The following is a 22,142-nucleotide window of genomic DNA, read 5'->3' as shown; positions in this document are numbered from 1 at the left end:
AAGGAATGAGGCCTAGGAGGCATCTCTGAGGAGCTATGAGTGAGGCAACATTAGTGTATCCTTCCAGAAAGACTTTCCAAGCTCAACAGCATGACGTTAACTCCACCCCTACAGCTGGCAATTTTATGTTATGTGTGCGTGTGTGCATCAGTGTTGTGGGGATGCCTATATGTGAAACTGTGGCATAACTAAAGACTGGTTGTCATCAATGAGCAGTTTTTTTTAATATCATCATCATCATATAGAGCCACTGATATTAGGAACATACTGTAGGTTTTTTCAGAAAACTGTTAGGATTAAGAAGACATTTTGTAGAATCGACCTCAGGTCTTAATGGTTTCATTCATTTACATTTGAGTCCATGAGGCCCTCTTTTACAATGTAGCAGAGGGTACGGTACAATAGATTACAATCCAAACCCAATATAGATTAGACAAGGAATGTGAATCAGGAGCAAAATTACAACAGAATAAAAAGTACTTAAAACAGCTAAACTAATACCAAAATAAATAAATAAAAATACAATATGGTACAATATCGAGTAGACCTACAAGTGTTAAACCATTGCTCTTAACTGACCAAACGACGTTAAGGAAACTGGTTTTTAAAGAAGAAAGAAGCTCATTCCATGAAGTTGGGCCACTGACAGAGAATGCTGCCTTGCCTAACTCTGTCTGAGCATGAGAAACCTTGAGCGTTAAAGTCAGTGGGGCGGGTCCAGTGCTACAGTATTGCTCCATGTCAGCATGGAACAAATATAAGCAGGGAGCATTCCAGCAATGGCTTTAAATAAAAAGTAACCGTGTTTATCCTGCCTCTCTGTCATAGAGAATAAACCTGAATTCTCATAAATGGTGGGTGCCATAATTATCACCAGTACCATCCAGACCAGATGTCGGTACCACTCAAGGTGGCAAAGGTTACTTAACTTTTTTTTTAAATCCATGCCTGTACTGTAGATCACATTTTGTTATGATAACGCTTCCTAAGTCACAGTTAAATATTGCATTTTAGACGCTGGTGCATAGCTTGGTATTGGCTCATGTTCAGGACATATTTCAATGTTTTATATTATTGTGTTTGGTGTCATTTTTAAGGGAACACTGAGCTTTCATTCAAGACCTTTTGTGAATATTTATGACGTTATGAAGTTCAGTGGTCACTGGAGGTCTAGACTGGAGGAGCCAGCCCTATCGAAGGTCTTGAAGGGCGGATCCAAAGCCTTGCGCTCGGTACCAGCGCCGCTTCCTATTGCTTCACCAATCTATGTCCCCTCCCCGTCTATATGGTACTGGCATTTTTTGATGTACTGTATTTTACATCGGACACCATAGTAGCATGTTTTACAAACGTACAAATATTTTTCTTTTATCGCTTTTACATTGGACGGCATAGTGTAGCATGGCATTCATTTTATGATTTTTACGTAAAAAATATAATTGAAATCTTGTTTGAAGATGATGTCACTGGTAGGCGGGTTTCTGAACTGTCCACAGCCCCCCTCTCAGACACAGACCAAGTAGACAAAAATGGTACCATAACTTATTATAACTAGACCATACCTGTCCGGGGATATGAGCACCCAAAGTATGTGCAGTTTGGGTTATGCGCTGTGCACAGACAGTATATTAGGGATGGAAAGTGACGTTGTACTTGGTACCTGCAACAGCTCCAACACACACACACAAGAGCGTTCCGTCGCCGTGTCGTGTCGGACCCACAGCGAACACACACACACCCGCTCATAAACAGTTCCAACACACACACACACACACACACACACACACACACACACACACTCATAAACAGTTCCAACACACACACCCGCACACGCACCCGTCGTGAACCCACAGCGAACACACACACACACACACACACACACACACACACACACACACACACACACACACACACACACACACACACACGTGGCACTTGTGGCATGAATATGATATCCAAAGCGTCCTCCCTCTCATGCAACGCAGTGTGTGTGGAGTGGACACGGGCCGTAAATGGCTCCCATAGGCCAAACTCCGAATAGAGTTAAACAGAGTTTTGGAAAAAGGCTATTAAACGGCTTGAATTTGGGAAAAGGTGAAAAATATGTTGCACGTTGCTGCACATGGTAATGATCATTGCCCATGTGCATGTTCAGATGTTGTGATGAACGCAGCGAGGAGGAAAACCTGGTCAGACAGACTGAGAATAACTAAGTTATTGGAGGAAGAGCATTAGTGAGGAACAATGGTTGAGAATGGGTGAATTGGTCCTTTACAGTAACTGTGGTCAAACATGAATGGGATTGGATATTTAGAGATGAAACACAAAGGTTGTTCCTTCTTTTTAATATGCCTATTAAATGACTTTGTCTCTCAAACACAAATCTTCAAGATGGTTTTCACCTCACAAGCCCTGTAGACACAATAACCGACCACGCAACAGGACATCTGGGACCACTCTCACATCACAATAAATACATGATCAGAGCTCACACTTCAACAAGATCAGACATCCCACAAACATCAACAAGACCTTTTGTGGTCTCGGCAGAGGAATCTAAACACCGTTTGGCTCTCTACCAGTGATCTCAACAGCTGTGCTCTCCATGTGGTGCCTTCTGGAAAGGAAAAAAAAGAGAAAACGGATAGAGCTCTGGGCCAGGGCGGAGGAAATACACAACCTCTTATCCCTTGCAGTGTGATTGATGTAAATAAACAGGAAAACATTTTAACGACTTTACGCTCGAAGCCTGTGAGATGAAAACGGGCTAATGTTTAAGCGCTTCACGACTGCAGCCAGTTCAGTCAGGTCTGGAACTTTATGATACGTTGTCATGCAATTTGCGGTGCAATGCTGTCCAAAGCATTCATGAAGGGCTGTAATTCTGTCACAGTCATATATTACTGTTACTTAATATATGAACGTAACAAATAATGGTGACATTTATGTTCAGTTATAATCTCTTATTAATAAATCCAATTAGAACAAGTCGTGATGCTATATACGCATGACATCGCGTACTTCCGTTTTCTTTCCAGTCTCCGGCGCATTCTGTGGATAGGTAACGCTAGGGGCAGTTGAGGACATCCCCTGTCTTTTTACGAGGACAGCTGGAGTGCCGTTGCCCTGCCGTCTCATTACGCCAATTGAACATATTCAAAGGGGAGCGGCGCTCTGCTGTTGCTTTTGGCATCTGTGTGTGTGTGTGTGTGTGTGTGTGTGTGTGTGTGCATGGAAACCTACTGTCTGAGCTCTGAATACTTGCCCTTTAAGGAGCCCCCCCCCTTTCCAGTTCAAAAGGACCACTTCATTCCTTCCCCAAGTGTTGGTTGGCGCGCTATGAATCAAACGCAGTCATTTTCTAATGGGTGGCTTTTAAAGCACAGCATGTTGTACGCAGTTGTTGCCCAACCCTGCAGCAATTTTTCTTCCAAATTAGTGTCGGTGTGTAAGCCAGGATGTTTGCTGTGTTAGACGGTCTAATAGACGTGTAAATCTTGACTCTACCTGTCAGTCCTGTGCTTGTTTTGCACGGTATGATATACTGTAGGTGCACGATGATGGTGCTTGTTATTGGTCAGCCATTAAGCCTGATTTATACTTTATCATAATAATGTGTTGCACGCCAAAAACAGCAGATGTACACACTTGTAGTACAGCCTGACCGATATGTCGGTTTGGCCGAAATATCTGCCATTCTTTGACTTTTTCGACAAGATCGTTATCGCCAATTATGCAGCCATGTGTCCCGACTTCTAACCACTTTCAACCTGGTGTCCCTATTTGCGGCATAATATTGCAGTAAAAAAATCTGTAAAGTTTTCAAAATGTTGTGTATGCGTTTGTGTTTTAGTTAAATGTTCTCAAAAAGAAACTTTAATAAAATCAAAGATCAGAAAATGTTGCATTTTTTTACATAGATAATAACAGTAATCGGTGGTCCAGGCATCTTACCCAAAAATCTGTCATGGGCCAGGCTAGTTTGTATAGCTAGCTGCTATTTTAGGTGCACAGCACCGTCGTATGACAGACTATAAATTAAGCATTACCCAGTCACGCTTCTCAAGAGGGGAAAAGAGAAAGTGTGGATCATGTCCAAGTAGGACATACATTATTATGAAAAATATACATTTGGTCATATTCACTGTTAGCAGAGCTGTAACATGGCCTCGTGACAATATAAATTCTTTCCACATATATTTTCACGCTCCTCTGTATGGATGATTTCTTTCACCTTTGGCTGTGATTGCGACAATACTCGCGCTGGTGTTTTCATAGCCCTCCTTAAAGTCCATATAAACATTTTACTTCTCAATCAACCAACAATATGATCGCTTTTCAATACTGGCTTTGTTTCTCTTGTGTTCTGTCCAATGCCAATGCACGGCCCCTTTCATTTGTCATTATGACATGCTCGTAAAGTACTGGCCATGAAATCACTATAAATCAAGTTGCGTATAGTGCCATGAAATGAATGCAAAGTTGTTTGAGGAAGATGCAAAAGAAAAACGTCTTGTGATGTTCTTCAAACTTGAAGTCTGCAGTTCCACAATAAATTTAGAAGCTTGGTGGGAACCTCGGTTGTTAAATCTCGTTTCCTTTGAACCTCCATTCACTGTGTGTTCTGACCAATGAGAACGATATCGAACCACACAGCTGATATGAATTTATGTGAAAGTGTGTGCAAGCGAGGTCTTCAGAAGAGTTGGGCATGTTCTAAAACATTGCGCAATTCTATTACAATACACATACTGCACACATCAAAGCATTTTTAAAGCTTTATCAAGCAAAATATGACCATTCTTTTAGAATATGGATCTCATTCCACCATGCATTACTTTTATCAAGCATACGGTAAGAATTGTAAATCATTTCTCTGTCTGAAATTATGATTTGTAGAAGCACAATGGGCTGCTTCTGGCACAACTTCACCTATACTTCCAACATGGTGCAAAAAGTCAAAAGAGGTAAAAACTCCAGCAACACTGGTAGCAGTGTAAAGGTAACACCAAATTATGATAAGTTGATAGGGAGTTCCCCTTGAGTCTGTTCAGGGGAGGGACGCGAAATATTGATTGACTGGGGCGGCACTTGTCAGCTAGGAGTGTTGGGCGGAAGGAGTAGGACAGACCAACGTCCTCGGTGGGGGCTCAGTAGGATACATCACCGAAATGTCTGTGGGGAGGAATCAATTGGCATAATGACTAAATTGGGCAGGAAAAGGGGGTAATTTAAAAAAATATATATGTATATCTAAATAAATACAAAATTAAAAAATAAAATTGGAAATACTCCACTAAAGTAAAATTACCTCAAAATTGTACTTAAGTACAGTACTTGAGTACATGTACTTAGTTACTTTACACAACTGAATGTTTGCCTATTTTCACCATATGTTCGCCTATTATGACATGCCCAGAATAGAGAGGCTATAGGGTTCTCGTAGTTAAGAACCCTCACAGTCACAGACTCTGGAACACAGCCCACTTGAAACACTTGCCACAAAATGATGGCAGATGCACGCTGGTTTGACTGAAACCACCTGACCGAACCCAGACACAGTGGCTGTAAGGATGGTATCAGATTTAACTGTACTTGAAATCACCGGAAGAAGACTTTTGCCATTTCAGGGGAAAGTACAGAATGACTAATGGTGGTCTCTCTGTGCAGACAGATGTTATGGACTGGTTAGGGAAATGGCATTGTATATCACTCACAACAATTTCACAGCTCAATTACAGTATTTAGGAAAGCAAACAATTAGAAACACTGCAAAGAAAAAAAGTATTTACATTGTAAGAGAATCATAGTATTATAAAGAATAAACTAAATAATAATGAACCGCAAAAAAACTAAATATTTTCCAGGTCTTAGCTTCTAGTAGCCTAAACAAATAGTGACAGAATGATGAGCTCTGCGTTGCGGCGATACAGTATAATTATCTAAGTTGATGTTTTAATTTCCAGTCCGTCCCCCTGCTACACAAGTATGTGGTATTTTGACGTTCTCCCACACAAGACGGTTTACATGGCAGTGAGTATCCTCTACATCTAAAGTGCTCTCATGTGAGCTTAGCTGCATATTTAAAGTGGTTTTACAGGCGTGTTTCTCCTTCCTTTAATGATAACATTTTACAATCTGGTCATAGACTCATAGGCAGTGGTGGAAAGTAATTAAGTACATTTACTAAAAAAATGTAACATTACTTTTACTTTCTTGAGTATGCCCTTGAGTATTTTTCAATGTATGGTACTTTTTACTGCACTACAATTATTTGAAAACTTTAGCTACGATACTGACCATAATACTGACATGATACTGACATGATACTGACATGATACTGACATGATACTGACATGATACTGACATGATACTGACATGATACTGACCATGATACTGACCATGATACTGGCATGATACTGACCATGACAACTATTTATCCGAACTACTCGACTTGAAGTTGGATGGTCCCATATATGCACATGACCATTTATGGGTCGGATCTGTGGCTCTGGACAACCGGATCACTGTATCTGTCAGTCCTTGTCCCTTTTATGCCCATATATGGAGAGTGACACGCTGTGAGCTTGTAGATCTGCTTTTTTGTCCCTTTTTAGCGGCGCTAGCCGCTCTATACCTTTAGGTATAGAGCGGATCCTGCTCTATACCTGGCTTTTGCGTCAACGTTCTGATTGGTCAGACACGTCAACAAAGTGATTGGTCAAGCTTCACGTGACACGTGGCTATAAACACATTATAAACACTTATTGATGACAAAATGTATCAAAGGCGCCGCTACCTTCACACAGGTGTGATTTTTTAATTTAGAGTAGCCAATCATTTTTCTCCCCTTTTCTCCCCACTTTAGTCCTCATGCCAATGAATTCCTCCCCACACACATGTCTGTGTTGTCACTGTTGCTGTATCCTACTGGTTCACCTGCCAGTGAGGAGCCCCCACCAGGAGGACGCAGCAACTCCATCTCACTCCTCCCACCCAACACTCCCTGCTGACAGGTGCCGCCCCAGCCTGTCGGAGTACGTGCAATGACAAATATCATGATACATTTCTTATATTAAACAGTCTCTATGCTGGGATATTGAAGACACTCGTGTAGAGATCTGCTATTTTAAAAAGATTTGACGAATTTTGAGAAAAGAAAAACATTCTGCATAATGACTACGGTACTTTTACATTTGGTATATACCAGACAGATCTGATCTGCCATGTAATTATGAATATTCTTAGGACATTTGCTCATTGCGTGTGTACAGTAAGTCATTTAAAATGGTAAAATCCCTATCTGCAGAGGAGTTAGGGGGGTTCCAAAGAGGAGGTTTCCCATGTCTGGTGATCTTGACCTTGATAGTACGCCTTCAGTTGTTATCTCTGGCATTAACAGTGGAACTCCCCCCCCCCCCCCCCCCCCCCACCCCCACCACCACCACCACCACAGAAATGCTTTTCCCTTGATCCTAATGAACAGAAATGGTTTCAGCTGTTGTTACCTCATACATCTCAGGTCTGAACTGCTCTTATTTTCCTATTAGATTGAAAATTGCGATTGATTGAAATTCTTTTTTCTTTGCGTTCGCTGACGTGCTTGATCTTATTTACATAGTTTCCATATGACAATCTACGTATGTGAAATCTACTGCATTGCGCTTGTTTGCCTCTGTCAACCAGTTGCTGTTTATATCAGTGCCTGCCCAGACTCATTTAGTATGTGGTACATTCTACCACAAACGTACATTTCCACTTCTTCTTTCAGAAAAAAATCTGAAAATGTTGTCACATGTTTTCCTATGAGAAACGCATATCAGCATCAGCATCACACATTGTTATACACATTTCACCCCTTAAATGTCAAATTGTTTCCTAATGAATTTCTTTGATACAAATATCATTTTCTTATTCATCACGTCCCTGATTATATCTAACATAGTGTTATAATTCCTATAAGAAATATAATCAACTTTTCAGTCATATGTAGTGGGTGGTAGTATCATGGACAAAATATTCACCAGGCACTCATAAAAAACTACCTTCAGATATATTTTACGAAAAATAATGGTAAATATGAACCCACCTTTATCTACACTTTATCAGTGTTTCTCAACATTTTATGGGCCCCCACATTTTACATCAAACTGGACTGTTATGTGATTATTATATAATTATTAGCCTATTTCCCAGGGAGAGGAAAAAAGCCTGCTATAAGTAGAATTGTATATGGATGTCAGGCCTCTCTCACGGCACTGAATGGCTGGACTGTCATGGCCCTGTCACAGTGTCACAAGGACCTGTCATGTTACCATGTTACCAGCCCTGTCACAGTGATGTCAGGTATGTTAGGCCTGTCACAGGGCTGTCAGGCCTACCATCACAGGGATGGTATCATGTCAGTATCATGGTCAGTATCATGTCAGTATCATGTCAGTATCATGGTCAGTATCATGGTCAGTATCATGGTCAGTATCATGTCAGTATCATGGTCAGTATCATGTCAGTATCATGGTCAGTATCGTGGTCAGTATCATGGTCAGTATGAAAAAGGTAGTGCACGCACATCCGTGGCCCAGGTGCAAGACAAACAAAGTATCATAATAAAGGTATAGATTCTGCACACTGGTGAAAAAAGCACTGCTTTGTATTTATTGCTTGTCAACGTTTCGGCCAGTCAGGCCTTCATCAGGACATATCATGTTCAGTATCATGTAAGTATCTGCTGGCAAAATTGTTGTGGAGTTTGTGGACCATTTATATTTATGTATTTATTCATCTATAGAAAGTTGAGTTGTAGTTGTGAATGTAAACCATTTTTTGGCAATTTTCTTAATACACCAACATTTTTTGCCGCACTTTTGTTGTTATTAGCGAAGTAAGTATAAAGATCACCAGTTCCATTTGGCCAAATGAGGCATACTGTAGTAGACTCTCACCACTCCAGGACATGAACACAAGCAGCCAGCTTGTGCGGCTTCTCCCCTCATCACTGCATTGAGATTTGTGCGACTTCGTTCACAAACTGCACACACAGAAACATGGCTCAGCAGTGGACAGGGAGGCCACACCGTCATTAGACTCTACAGTGGTTACAACTTCAAAGCATACTGTTCGTGGCCTTGTCTTGAAAGGAATGGGTCAAATCCAATCTGTTTATTTGAGAAGAATTTTGTAGTGTGGTGAACAATCATTCCATGTTCGTAATCTCATTGGAGACAGTCTCTGGGTTTCAACCATTGTGGTCTTCTCTCAGTACAGTAGGTCTATTCAAAGCCAACCCATTATACTCAGCTTGCGCGGCGTTGTCTCACACTCAAAATAGCCGATCTACAAGCTCACAACACGTTGTGCTGCGACACGAGGGGAACTTGCAAATCGGCTTTTTTCATGACACAAATAAGTATAAAAGCAATTTCAATCCAGTGGTCTTCAACTATCAACAAGTGGTTCTCAACTCCTTGGAGACCTTAAGTACTGCTGGTTTCCATCCTACCACAGAGTAAAAGCCGGAGTGTAAACACACTGTGAGCTCACACTGCCAGGAAAGGGGTGCAGTAGGGGTTCATACTAGCCTGGTTCCAGACCATAGACCCCGCCCACTCTCTGAGTGAACTGATTCTTGGTCTGGTGTTGTAAATGTGAACCTAGGATTTATTCAAAATACAAAATGTATTGTCCAATGAGAGTCGGAGGTGGGGGTGGGGATCCCTTAGGATTGGTTTAGGGACTGAAGCAGACTGAAGCTCCACGCAGCTTCAGTCTGATAATTAGGCTAGGTTCATACAGCATCATACAGTAGATACGTACATGTAGATATCACTTTGACCACTGCTCTTCAATGGAGCGATGCAAAAATGTGGCATCGTATATTTTGATGGTCTTTACATTGGATGGCATAGTGTAGCATGGCATTGTTTTATGTTTTTTAAATTGGACAACATACTGTAGTGTAGCATGGCATTGTTTTTATGGTTTCTACATTGGACGGCATAGAGTAGCATGTGAGCTAAACACCTCACTGCTCAGGTGAGTTTCAGTGATGTCATCAGTCACTGATGGCATAATTCCTAACTACTACAGTCTTATACCATAGTACACCAGTCTTCTGATGCTATACCCTAGAGTGCATCACCATCTTTTGGCTAAAAATAATTATTTCATTGCCTTCAGCATAGCAGAAAAACTACAGCTTATTTTTCACCCAGTGTTAGTAATTTGTATCAAAATACTTTGATAATTTCGCCCATTTCTGACCTTAGAGATGAAACCATGTTGGTAGTAGTGCAGTAACTATTAAAGTGTGACTCTGACAATGACTTTTCTCTTTGTGTAATAATGAATAATAATTTATAATGATACTGAATGACTTCTCTTTCACTGTTGTAAAGTGTGACTGACTCTAGACGTGACCCTGTTGCCCCCTGTAGCCACTCATAATGTAATAACACTGCATAATGTAACTAAAAAAAAGTGCTCCTCGGAGCACAGGTCTCCGCCAGGTCAGGTAGGTTATTGTGGCCTCCTGGTAGCGCTATAATAGGCCAATGTGAAAAGGGCGTGAAATCGGACACTGCATTCATGATTTGAGGCATTTTGTACCAAAAATGTGTTTTGCTAAATTAGACCTGCTGGTGGCGCTATAATGTGAAAAGGGTGGCATTTCTTCCTCGGCCTAGTGGGAAGGTGTGCGCAAAATTTCACGGCAATCACACGCTGCGTTGATGATTTAAGGCATTTTGTTCAAAACAAACCAATCCTGCAAACTTTGGAAGCCAATCTTAGCCAATCAGGATAGAATATAAAAAATCGGGGAGATCCGTGTTGATCGCATGACTATATAGATACTGTGTACCGATTTACATGAGGTTTGGACAAAATCTGTAGGAGTGATATCCAAAAATGTGTTTTGCACAAATCGGCCTCCTGGTGGCGCTATAACAGGACAATCTGAACATTTTAGGACAGAGGTTCGGCTTTGGCATCCAGGGAGTGTGTGTGCACAGTTTCGCAGCGGCCGGGCTAACGGTGCCAGAGATTAGCTGTTCACAGACAGACACACGGACGGACGGACGGACGGACGGACGGACGGACGGACGGACGGACACGCGGACACACGGACGGACGGACGGACAGGGGTAAAACATACTCTCTCGCCATGCTTTTCGGCCTGGCGGAGACAATAACGGCTCAAATTGTTGTTTCCTGGCAAGTATGATGGTCAGTATCATGGTCGGTATAATGTCAGTATCATGTACGTATCATGGTCTGTAGAATGTCAGTTTCATGGTCAGTATCATGGTCAGTATCATGGTCAGTATCATGGTCAGTATCATGGTCGGTATCATGGCCAGTATCATGGCCAGTATCATGGTTAATTATGGTCAGTTTCATATCAATATCATGGTCAGTATCATGGTGACCATGAAACTGACCATGATACTGACCATGGTACTGACCATGGTACTGACCATGATACAGACCATGATATGTGGTTGCAAAAAGGGATGCAGTGGACAATGCAGATGTGTTAAGGCAGCACTTCAGTGTACTGCCCTTTGCTACTGTGGTGGAATGTGCAACTAACATTGTGTAGATTATCTGGCTTTATTGAATAGACCCCTTAACAGACGACGTCACACTGCTAAGAACCAGTATGTGCGCAATGAAACCCATTCTATCAGGTCTCGCTAGGACGCAACTCACTAGCCAACACACAAGAGGGAGTTGGGGTGTGCTGAAACCAGCGCACCCCAAAACAACAGGTTGAGAATTGATTGCGTGAAACATTCACCTGTGCGTCCAGTCTCAATGTTGGTAAACAAATAATTGGTCTATATGCCATTAGGCTATGACTCATGAGTACTCTGTCTTTGTTGTGTCTTATAGTCCATTTAAAATAATTATGCAATACTACTACTAATAAAAGAAACAGTGAAGTACTGCATTCTTGACTCTCACGTGTCAGTTTGAAAACATGTAGGCTACTGTACTACATCATTACATATTTTGATGGGTTTACAATTATTTAATTAACTGAATGCCAGATATATGTAGTTGGTAGTAGCATGTTGTAAATAGTACCACTGTATTCCTCATCCTTGAAAATGTAGGATTAGTCACCAGAATCAAGATCCTAGGTGGTCTAGCACCTGAGTTATTGGTAAAATGACAGCAGGTGGCGGCCATTTTGGAAAATGGCTGCCATGGTTACCACAGGACAAATCTGCGATGGCCCTATAGCCAAAAATGTTCCTTATGGCATGCCCTAACGGTGTGCCAAATGTCATGCTTTTATCGTAAAGTGTATGATTTTTGCGCGAAACGGCCGGACTAATATTGTGTTGAGTTTATGGTGGACGGTTAGCTTGGTTTGTTATCTGTTCATGAAATAGAGATTGAAAAGTATTACAAAAAAATTACAAACATCACTGAGTTGTTAATTAGGTGTGTAAGCCTATTAGTGATCTGTTTAATGTTTTGTTTCAAATACACTTTCTTTTCTCTTTTTATCCCACGATTTTTGTAACCCATTTTTTTCACCCAGTGCCAATTGACTAAGCTGTAATCCTGGGCACTACTCTCCCTCTGCCAGCCTGGGGGAGAGCCCCGAACTGAGCTCAATGAGCGTGTAGAACTGCTATTAAAAAATATATGTATGTATTGAATATGTATATTCTTTTAAAGCGAACATTTGTAACTCAAATCTTTGCTTCTAGGCGGGGGTCCCTGGAACAACATGGTCTCCCCTACGTCCGTGTTCAAATACATATCACTTTGGGGGTCCTTGACATGAAAAAGTTTGAGAACCACTGATATAGCATCATTTTTTAAAACAATTTGTAGACTCCCTCAGAAGCACAGATTTGAGTTACAAATGTTCGCTTAAAAATATATAAATATATATTCAACGATTTGCACATATTTTCACGACAAAAATAGCATATCTACAAGCGCATAGCCAGCCAAGGATATGAAGACTGACAGATGAATTCCCCCAATCACATGACACCCCTCTACTACTTGCCCCGCCCGTTCTCTGTCTCTGCCACATTCTCTGCTGTGAATCCCTATTCCCACAGAACCAACCTGGCAACTTGCACTGCAGGAGAGAACACTGAGAGTGACAGAGTCACAGAGCCCAAACAAATTAATACTAATCTAAATACATATGGAAGCCACACAAGACAGCACACACACCTTTGCCCATCATCTCAGTCTTGCCAGAGGGCTAAGAGTTCCTTTTTGATAACATTGGTGAGTTGCTACAAACTTTTGTTAGCTACTTTAGCAGCTAAGCAGGTATTTTGTAGTGATACAAGGACAGGACTATTGCTAAAAAGGCATTGCTTGATTTGTTTGCCTCTTGTTCAGCATAAGGTGTATTGAAGGACTTTGAATGAAAGAAATGTATTTCTGCAACAAAGGAATGTGGTGCTATGGATAATAAGAACAAACTAAACCAGAGTTGAGTTTGCTACTCTTTCTGTAAAGTGTGTTGAAAATGAAAGGTTTGAATTGTACATTGCAAAGGAAGGTATTTGATATGACTGTGTTTCATACATTATGGTTAAAAAACACGTCATTATTTCATGTCATTATAAGCACTTGAAAAAGGTTAAAAACAGTGTTTCATGAGTTAAAAAAGAAAAAAGACAAGTTCATTAGAATTAGTGATGATGTCGAAGTCATCTGCCTTAATTCATTGTAAAGTGATTACAGTAATGCTGACTGATTGTCAAAGCCATGTTAAAAAGCACTTTCAGTACAGTTTGAATGTTCTATTATTTACATTTGGAGCTTAAGTGAGCTAGTGTTATGATAGCCACCTGTTGTTCTTGCACAAAGTATGGGAAACTAACAGAGTATTTTATTTGTTTTTGTACTGTCTTGCCAGTTCTTACGTTGATCTTTGGATCATAATCAATTCATGATCATCAGTTCAAGTCTTATATCTTTCGATGGGGACCGCTACACACAACTTGATGAAAATTCCAATGCACTGCATGATTCTTTGATGCCTCTTATTCCACATGATGAACAAGAAAGGCAAAATGATTGGTTCTCAAAGGTCAATAAATATAAAGATGGATTCATTAAAGATGTTGATGCCTGGTTCTCAGTAGCCAGAGGACCCCCAAGCCGGCTCATGACAGGCCTACTGAAAGGCCCCAGCAGCAGAGGTAAAAGTAAAGCAAGTAAAAGTCTGGAATTCAAAATGTACTCGAGTTAAAAGTACAGAAGTATTGGCATCAAAATATACTTAAAGTACCAAAAGTAAAAGTACTCATTTTGCAGAAATGTCCCATTTCAAGTTTTCAAAATGTATAAAAATCTTTTGAAAATAGCAGATCTACAAGCTCACAATGTGTCGCATCGCGATGCATTATGAGCTTGTAGATCGGCTATAACTATTTTCAAAAGATTTTTCTGGATGAGTACTTTTACTTTTGGTACTTTACGTACATATACTTTGGTACTTTATGCCATTACTTTTTTACTTTTACTCAAGTAAATTTAGAATTCTGGTTTTACTTACGTATTTCTATATAGCAGTATTGATTGTTTTACTTAAGTAAAACATTTGAGTACTTTTTCCACTACTGGTCTATCAGGGGCGTCAATTGGGTATAGCAAGGTATGGCATTATTTTCAAAGGATATGCTGCTTGCTATTTTCCAAATAGTTACAAGACATGTGCTTAATAAAATAAAATCATGAATGTGATCTATGTCTACAGTATTGATTATTATGTTATTAAATTACTGTAAAATAACTACAAATTCAAATTAGAACAAAATAATGGCTTTCACAAGGTATTATATTCTCCACAACACTTGTATTCCCTCTATCTTGACAAATGGTATATTCCCCGGTTCAGTAGGTCAGCACAGGTGCAATGCATTATTGTTAAGATTTTTTTCTAGTCAGTGGCAGACAGTTGTACCACTGTTTGACTAATCATGCCTGTTTCATTAAGTTCATCTTAAGGTAAGACAGCACTTGTCTTTCTTATTTGTTTTGCTTTCTTGTTGTGTGTGTCATGTACATGCTCATTTTTAAGGCATTATAGGCTTAGGTTACTGCTGGCTTATTCTCTTGAAACTGTTCTGGTCTGTTCATGTGATACTGTTGTGTTTTGTTGTTGCATAGTAGGCTAATGAATAGATTCAGTCAAATCTTTGGGGAAAAAAATATACATATATATATATATATATATATAAATATATATATATCTACATCAACATATTTTGACATGGGAGTCCGTGGCCACACACATCATTTTGGGGGTCTTTGACATGAAAAAGTTTGAAAACCACTGATATTATAGCAACAGAAGTTTTTTTTTAGGATTTTTGTTAGGATTTAGAAGACATGTGTAGAATCCCCCAGAAGCAAAGATTTGAGTTAAAAATGTTTGCTTTAAAAATGTAGATATTCAAAGATTTACACAAATCTTTCACGATTAAAAAAAAAAATAGCAGATTTACACGCTCAGAGCACGGCACTCTGTGCCGCACTATGAGCTTGTAGATCTACGTATATTCTCATGCTGTAGAATATACGTTTGAATATTAATTGATGTATTTATGTTTGTAGTAGAGGGATGAGATGCTGCATTTGAAAAGGCTTATGTTGTCTCAAGCCATTTGTGCACATTGACATGTTACAATGTAGCCTTTGTTTGACATACTATTAACCTATGAGTGTTTGGTGGCCTTTGATATTAATGCTGTCACGTGAGCCTGCCATACATACCTTAGCTTTTGCTGAATTAACACCACTGGTCTATATCAAGGGTTCCCAAACTTTTAAGGCCGTAGCCCCCCAAAATAATCCTATTTGAACTGCGGACCTTCACCCTGACAAGTACTTGGAAATTTAGGAATTGAGGCATTAAGTTTATTTTGACTCGGTTACACAGATAAATATTGTGAAAATAGACGATCTATGAGCTTGTAGATCAGCTATTTTCAACATTTTTGCCTTGCCAATGTTTGACTTTTTTTATTATTATAGTATAGTTGGTTACTTTTTACGCAATAATGGTCTTATTAGTTCATTTTTATTTCTCATTTTAGAGGTATTAAAAAGGTCTTAAAAGTCCTTAAATTGTAACTTTAGAAAATGTGCAGATACCCTGCATAGTACACTTATACTGTATGTTGGGTTGTTTACTGTTGAGTGAGAAAATAATGTTGCAACAATCGTCTGGAGGACCCCCAAAATTTGGGGTTCCTCCTTGGGGGAGACTAGGGTTGGATCTGGAACCGGAGGAACCCGACCCAACATTGAGGAACCAGAGTCGGTTCATCACATTAGGGAGCGTTTCACACTGTCAGAGCTGGTTTGTCTGTTATACTAATACAGTACGTAACCCAGAGAGTATGCAATACTGCATGTATGATTGCATGTTCTGCCCATCAGTCAATTGTAATCCCTTGGTGTGTTATTGGTCACCCCTACACTATTGCTGTGTAATGGTACAGCCCTTTATATTGTTGTAGTGTTTGGCACCCCCTAGTGTCCCTGTGTAATGGTACAGTCCATGACACAACTTCCTCCCTAGACAGGAAGCAGGAAGGGAAACATGTTTTTTATCCACAAACATTGCTACAGAGAGTTAGATCCCAGTCTATTCAGCCAAAACCAAAGCATTTAAAACCCTTGCTGCCATTTCTGTTGTTATGCCAGGCAAGCATTGTCTGTAAGTGTGACTCTATTGATTATTAACTCCTTAGACCTGTATTAGTTAACTTTGTTGTGTGAAGGTGATTTGGGATGTCTTCTTATGCTTAGATTTACACAACCATGTGGGTTACATAAGTTGTTGTTTGTGTTATTTTTCTTTTGAGAGATTATTGTTTAATGGGATTTGGTACAGTGCCGTGCTGTCTAATTGTGGTTATGACGGATATGTTGTAACTAATCAACTGCACCACAAATGATCTGTGTTTATTAGTATGGACTATAGTAATCTTCCAACTTTATTCTTCTTCTTCTTTCTTTCTAGATAAACTGTATTTTGCCGCGCTACTCCTCCCACAGTTTGTGCCTGAGAGACTGCACAGTATGCTTATTTAGTCTGCCGATCACATAATCACCTCTGTGTCCTGCACAGACCACCATCGGAGGCCGGTCTCTTGATGTGGGACCTGAGACGAGGGCGTGGCTGCACGTCATTGAGCTGGACATCTAACGATGACACACGAAAGAAGAGGACGCCTGAGTATCACTTCTGTTTGTAATCTATGTAATATCTGTTTTTTTATGTTTGTAATATGTTTCATTTTGTTGATTTGCAGTGACCTTTGGAGTTACATCATGGCGAGGTAACTACACAATCCAAACCGCGCACACACACAGGCACACCGGAAAAAGTGGAGTGGATTCCTGGAGCTACCCCCCCCCCCTCCTCTCTCACACAAACACGGTATACCGCTGGTTGCCTCATTCATTCGTTCGCCACCACGGTAAAGGTCGTGGGGCATTTTTATTTTGTCTTTATTTCATTCTGGTTAACCAAGGTTTCAATACATTTGTGAATAACCTGTTTTGAAGGAACAGTGGGTTGTGAATAGTGACTCTCTGTGAACTGACACTAAACTGCGTGGTATTGGACAAACTGTGGACTGGATTGGGGATTATTTTACAATACAAAGTCAAACTGAGGTTTTTTGTGTCTGTGTATCTCATTCATTCTGTTGTTTATTGAGTTGAAGGTATTCTTTTGTGGGTAATCAATCCCTGGTTTCAGGTTTTAAGGTTCATTTGGTTCTACTAATTGTGCATTTAAATCCTGTGTAAGGTTGGCTTTAAAAAAAGGGTTTTCTTTGTCCAAACTGGACTAAATTCGTGTTAGGCTTTGGCCTAACTGGCACCCCAAACAGTAAAATCAAAGCTAAACCGTTACATAAAAAGTGGCACCCCAGATGTTTAAAAGGACCTCAATCTCAAGCAAAAAGTTCACACAGGTGCAAAACCGGATCATTTTCAACAAACAAAGGAACAAACAAGCAAAACTGTGCAAACAAGCTCAGTGGGAAATAACAATTGTATTTATTCAAACGCAATCAAAAAGGGAACATTTGCAATTTCAAAATGGCAAAGTTTGATGGAAACTTGTGGGACTTTGATGAAATAGAAACTCAGCACCCGTGTTGGTGTCAAACCCACCACCCTCAAACAAATCATCACCACCACCACCACCCTCAAACAATGTCAACTCAAGCTAACCAGCCTCAAATACATGAACCGGATGGAAATTCACCTGCAGTAAGTGAAATAAATCAGATCAATGAACCGGATGGAAATTCATCTGCAATAAGTGAAATAAATCAGATCAATGAACCGGATGGACATTCAACTGCAATGAGTGAGCATGAACTGGAAATTGAAACGCCATACTGAAGTTCTGAGGGTTGTAAATACTGCTCTGCCCCTATTGTACACAATTTGGAACACACTCAATCATCAGTAGCAACAACAGGGAAAATCAGCGTGTTTATGACCAGAGAGTACAGACAACAACACCAAAAACAAGACAGGATAATGCTGTAAAAGTCACAGTCACTGTGAATACAACCACTTCTTCCAAAGCTCCAGCACCGTTCTGTTGGCGTTGCAAGGGCGCACATGCTCCTGCTACACGTCCCCTTGCGGATGATGGAAAGAAAAGTAAGGGATATCAGTCTTTTTCAGGACAAGGTCCCCAGGCTGGTGCCAACACGGTAACATCTGTGCAATTATTTTCCCCAAAGCTTTCCGCATCTCACCCACTTAAACAAACCTCAAAGCAGCCATCACTCCAATTGATTGGTAGTGATTTTTTTGTGAATTTTTTTTTCCGTTTCGGTAGTGACGAAAAGTGACGAGTGACGAAAACAGAAAAAAAATTGTTCCCCCAAAAACCTGTTAGGAGCACGTTTCAGGCAATTTAAAGCTGATTGGTAAAAAACCTGTTAGGAGCACGTTTCAGGCAATTTAAAGCTGATTGGTAGTGATTTTTTTGTGATTTTTTTTTTCCGTTTCGGTAGTGACGAAAAGTGACGAGTGACGAAAACAGAAAAAAAAATGTTCCCCCAAAAACCTGTTAGGAGCACGTTTCAGGCAATTTAAAGCTGATTGGTAGTGATTTTTTTGTGATTTTTTTTTCCGTTTCGGTAGTGACGACTAGTGACGAGTGACGAAAACAGAAAAAAAATTGTTCCCCCAAAAACCTGTTAGGAGCACGTTTCAGGCACTTTAAAGCTGATTGGTAGTGATTTTTTTGTGATTTTTTTTTCCGTTTCGGTAGTGACGACTAGTGACGAGTGACGAAAACAGAAAAAAAATTGTTCCCCCAAAAACCTGTTAGGAGCACGTTTCAGGCACTTTAAAGCTGATTGGTAGTGATTTTTTTGTGATTTTTTTTGCCCGTTTCGGTAGTGACGAAAAGTGACGAGTGACGAAAACAGAAAAAAAAATGTTCCCCCAAAAACCTGTTAGGAGCACGTTTCAGGCAATTTAAAGCTGATTGGTAGTGATTTTTTTGTTATTTTTTTTTTCCCGTTTCGGTAGTGACGAAAAGTGACGAGTGACGAAAACAGAAAAAAAATTGTTCCCCCAAAAACCTGTTAGGAGCACGTTTCAGGCAATTTAAAGCTGATTGGTAGTGATTTTTTTGTGATTTTTTTTTTCCCGTTTCGGTAGTGACGAAAAGTGACGAGTGACGAAAACAGAAAAAAAAATGTTCCCCCAAAAACCTGTTAGGAGCACGTTTCAGGCAATTTAAAGCTGATTGGTAGTGATTTTTTTGTGATTTTTTTTTTCCGTTTCGGTAGTGACAAAGTGACGAGTGACGAAAACAGAAAAAAAATTGTTCCCCCAAAAACCTGTTAGGAGCACGTTTCAGGCAATTTAAAGCTGATTGGTAGTGATTTTTTTGTGAATTTTTTTTTCCGTTTCGGTAGTGACGAAAAGTGACGAGTGACGAAAACAGAAAAAAAAAAAATCCCCCAAAAACCTGTTAGGAGCACGTTTCAGGCAATTTAAAGCTGATTGGTAGTGATTTTTTTTGTGATTTTTTTTCCCGTTTCGGTAGTGACGACTAGTGACGAGTGACGAAAACAGAAAAAAAATTGTTCCCCCAAAAACCTGTTAGGAGCACGTTTCAGGCACTTTAAAGCTGATTGGTAGTGATTTTTTTGTGATTTTTTTTCCCCGTTTCGGTAGTGACGAAAAGTGACGAGTGACGAAAACAGAAAAAAAAATGTTCCCCCAAAAACCTGTTAGGAGCACGTTTCAGGCAATTTAAAGCTGATTGGTAGTGATTTTTTTGTTATTTTTTTTTTTTCGTTTCGGTAGTGACGAAAAGTGACGAGTGACGAAAACAGAAAAAAAAATGTTCCCCCAAAAACCTGTTAGGAGCACGTTTCAGGCAATTTAAAGCTGATTGATAGTGATTTTTTTGTGAATTTTTTTTTTCCGTTTCGGTAGTGACGAAAAGTGACGAGTGACGAAAACAGAAAAAAAATTGTTCCCCCAAAAACCTGTTAGGAGCACGTTTCAGGCAATTTAAAAAATCTGGAGACCATGAATACAGAAATATTAACAATAATATTAACACTACTTCAGTGGCTGGAACTGCTGTTCAAACCACACTACAAACCAGTTCTCCTGTCATACCACCTACTGCACCATCTGGTAAGGCGCATCAACATCTGCAGTCCACGCTACGCACTGGTGGAGGTACACGTCGGGAGAACGTACAAGGTGACCTGCGAGGAGGATTTATGGGCAAATCTCCCATTAAACTCCAATTAACCACCTTTGGACAGTGTGAGGACACCTCAGATCCATTGCGTTACTTGCGTTAACTCATTGTGACACTCAGGAATGTGTTGCATGGCACTGCCAGAGACTAGTGGGATGTAGTAGGCCAGGAAACCAACACCTGGGCGTGTTGGTCTCTGAGGACTATGAGGACGAATTGGCTGAGAGTTCGAACCCGAGTACAGGGTGAAGACGAAAGCCTTAGACATTTTGCCTATATTTACAGGTCTCTGTGCCAACGTTGGCAGCCTCAGATCAGTGAGGAGGACGTCATTAAACTCATTTTAGAGAATGTGAATCCTAAACTCACAAGCCAGCTGCGAAGCAGTGGAGTGAACACGGTGGATTGCGTTGGTTCGACTTGGACAACAGCTGGCAAGTCTGTTTGACGAGTCACCATATCTCAGGTTTGGAAATAGCCAAATTGGACAAAAATGATTTCATACAACTCCTTAATGTGTTCACTCATTAAACCATGCCTGTTTCACAACACACTATTCCAAAAACAACAGGGCTTGTCACCATGGCCTTATTTGAAATACATCAAATTGCAAGAAAAAGACTCTGGTGTTGACCTACTGATCGGCAGAAATGCTTCAAAGTTATTGGAACCTTTGGAGGTGGTTAACAGCCAGGCAGATGGACCATATGCTTTGAGGACCCTATTGGGGTGGGTCATCTATGGTCCCTTGATAGGAGACAACAAAGCAGTGATCATCAAAATAATTCAGCATTTTAAATGCCCTTCTTTGTCCCTCTTATTGCCCTAGGAATCCCCTGAAAATGTACTGTCTTGACAATGGCAGGACATTTGAAGTTTTGAAATGGCACATCTGTATGTGTCCAGATGCCTGTCAGACCATCAGACAATGCTGCTCAGCAGGTCTAGAATGGAATAAACGGGCGCAGCCAACGTCAACAACTGGTCTCGACCAGACGTGAGATCTCAGCGTAAAGTAGGATGAAGCCCACGTCAGGATATATTGATAAATGCCGAAAAGTGCGGTGATCACGCCGTACGCTCATTATTCGGGCTGCACCGCATTGATAAATGAGGGCCAGTGAGTATGCATCACATTTAAGCAGTCACCTTTTGTTTACAAATCAATATTTGGTATCTAAGAAAATTCTTTGTCTTTTCCAGGCTCCCGACATGCAAGTGTAGCACCTCGGAGCAGAGAAATGTCCACACCCCGTGAGTATTCACTTTCTCCATTGCACCAACAAATTTAAAGTACAGTCAGTACAAGGTGTTACATGTTGTGCATACTAAAGAAATCATTACCATACCTAATTCATAAGCAATGAGTAAGTAGTTACAGGCT

At 40.3% G+C, this 22,142-nt stretch overlaps 1 protein-coding gene across 1 annotated transcript in view; it reads left to right on the top strand.

Annotated features, from left to right (window-relative positions):
- LOC311036006 (CD109 antigen-like) overlaps positions 1–21,007 on the top strand; it is a gene marked incomplete at both ends in the record, with an annotated part of 175,706 nt that extends 154,699 nt beyond the window's left edge. The window contains 2 exons of the mRNA XM_084044532.1: positions 20,620–20,733; positions 20,879–21,007. Of these exons, the coding sequence (XP_083900658.1) occupies positions 20,620–20,733; positions 20,879–21,007 (243 nt within the window). The remainder of the gene's footprint in view (positions 1–20,619; positions 20,734–20,878) is intronic.
- Between the last annotated feature and the right edge of the window lie 1,135 nt (positions 21,008–22,142).

This window comes from Gymnoscopelus microlampas (assembly GCF_963454915.1).
Source record: "Gymnoscopelus microlampas genome assembly, chromosome: 20".
Taxonomy (NCBI): domain Eukaryota; kingdom Metazoa; phylum Chordata; class Actinopteri; order Myctophiformes; family Myctophidae; genus Gymnoscopelus; species Gymnoscopelus microlampas.
This window is presented reverse-complemented; position numbering and strand designations above follow the sequence as displayed.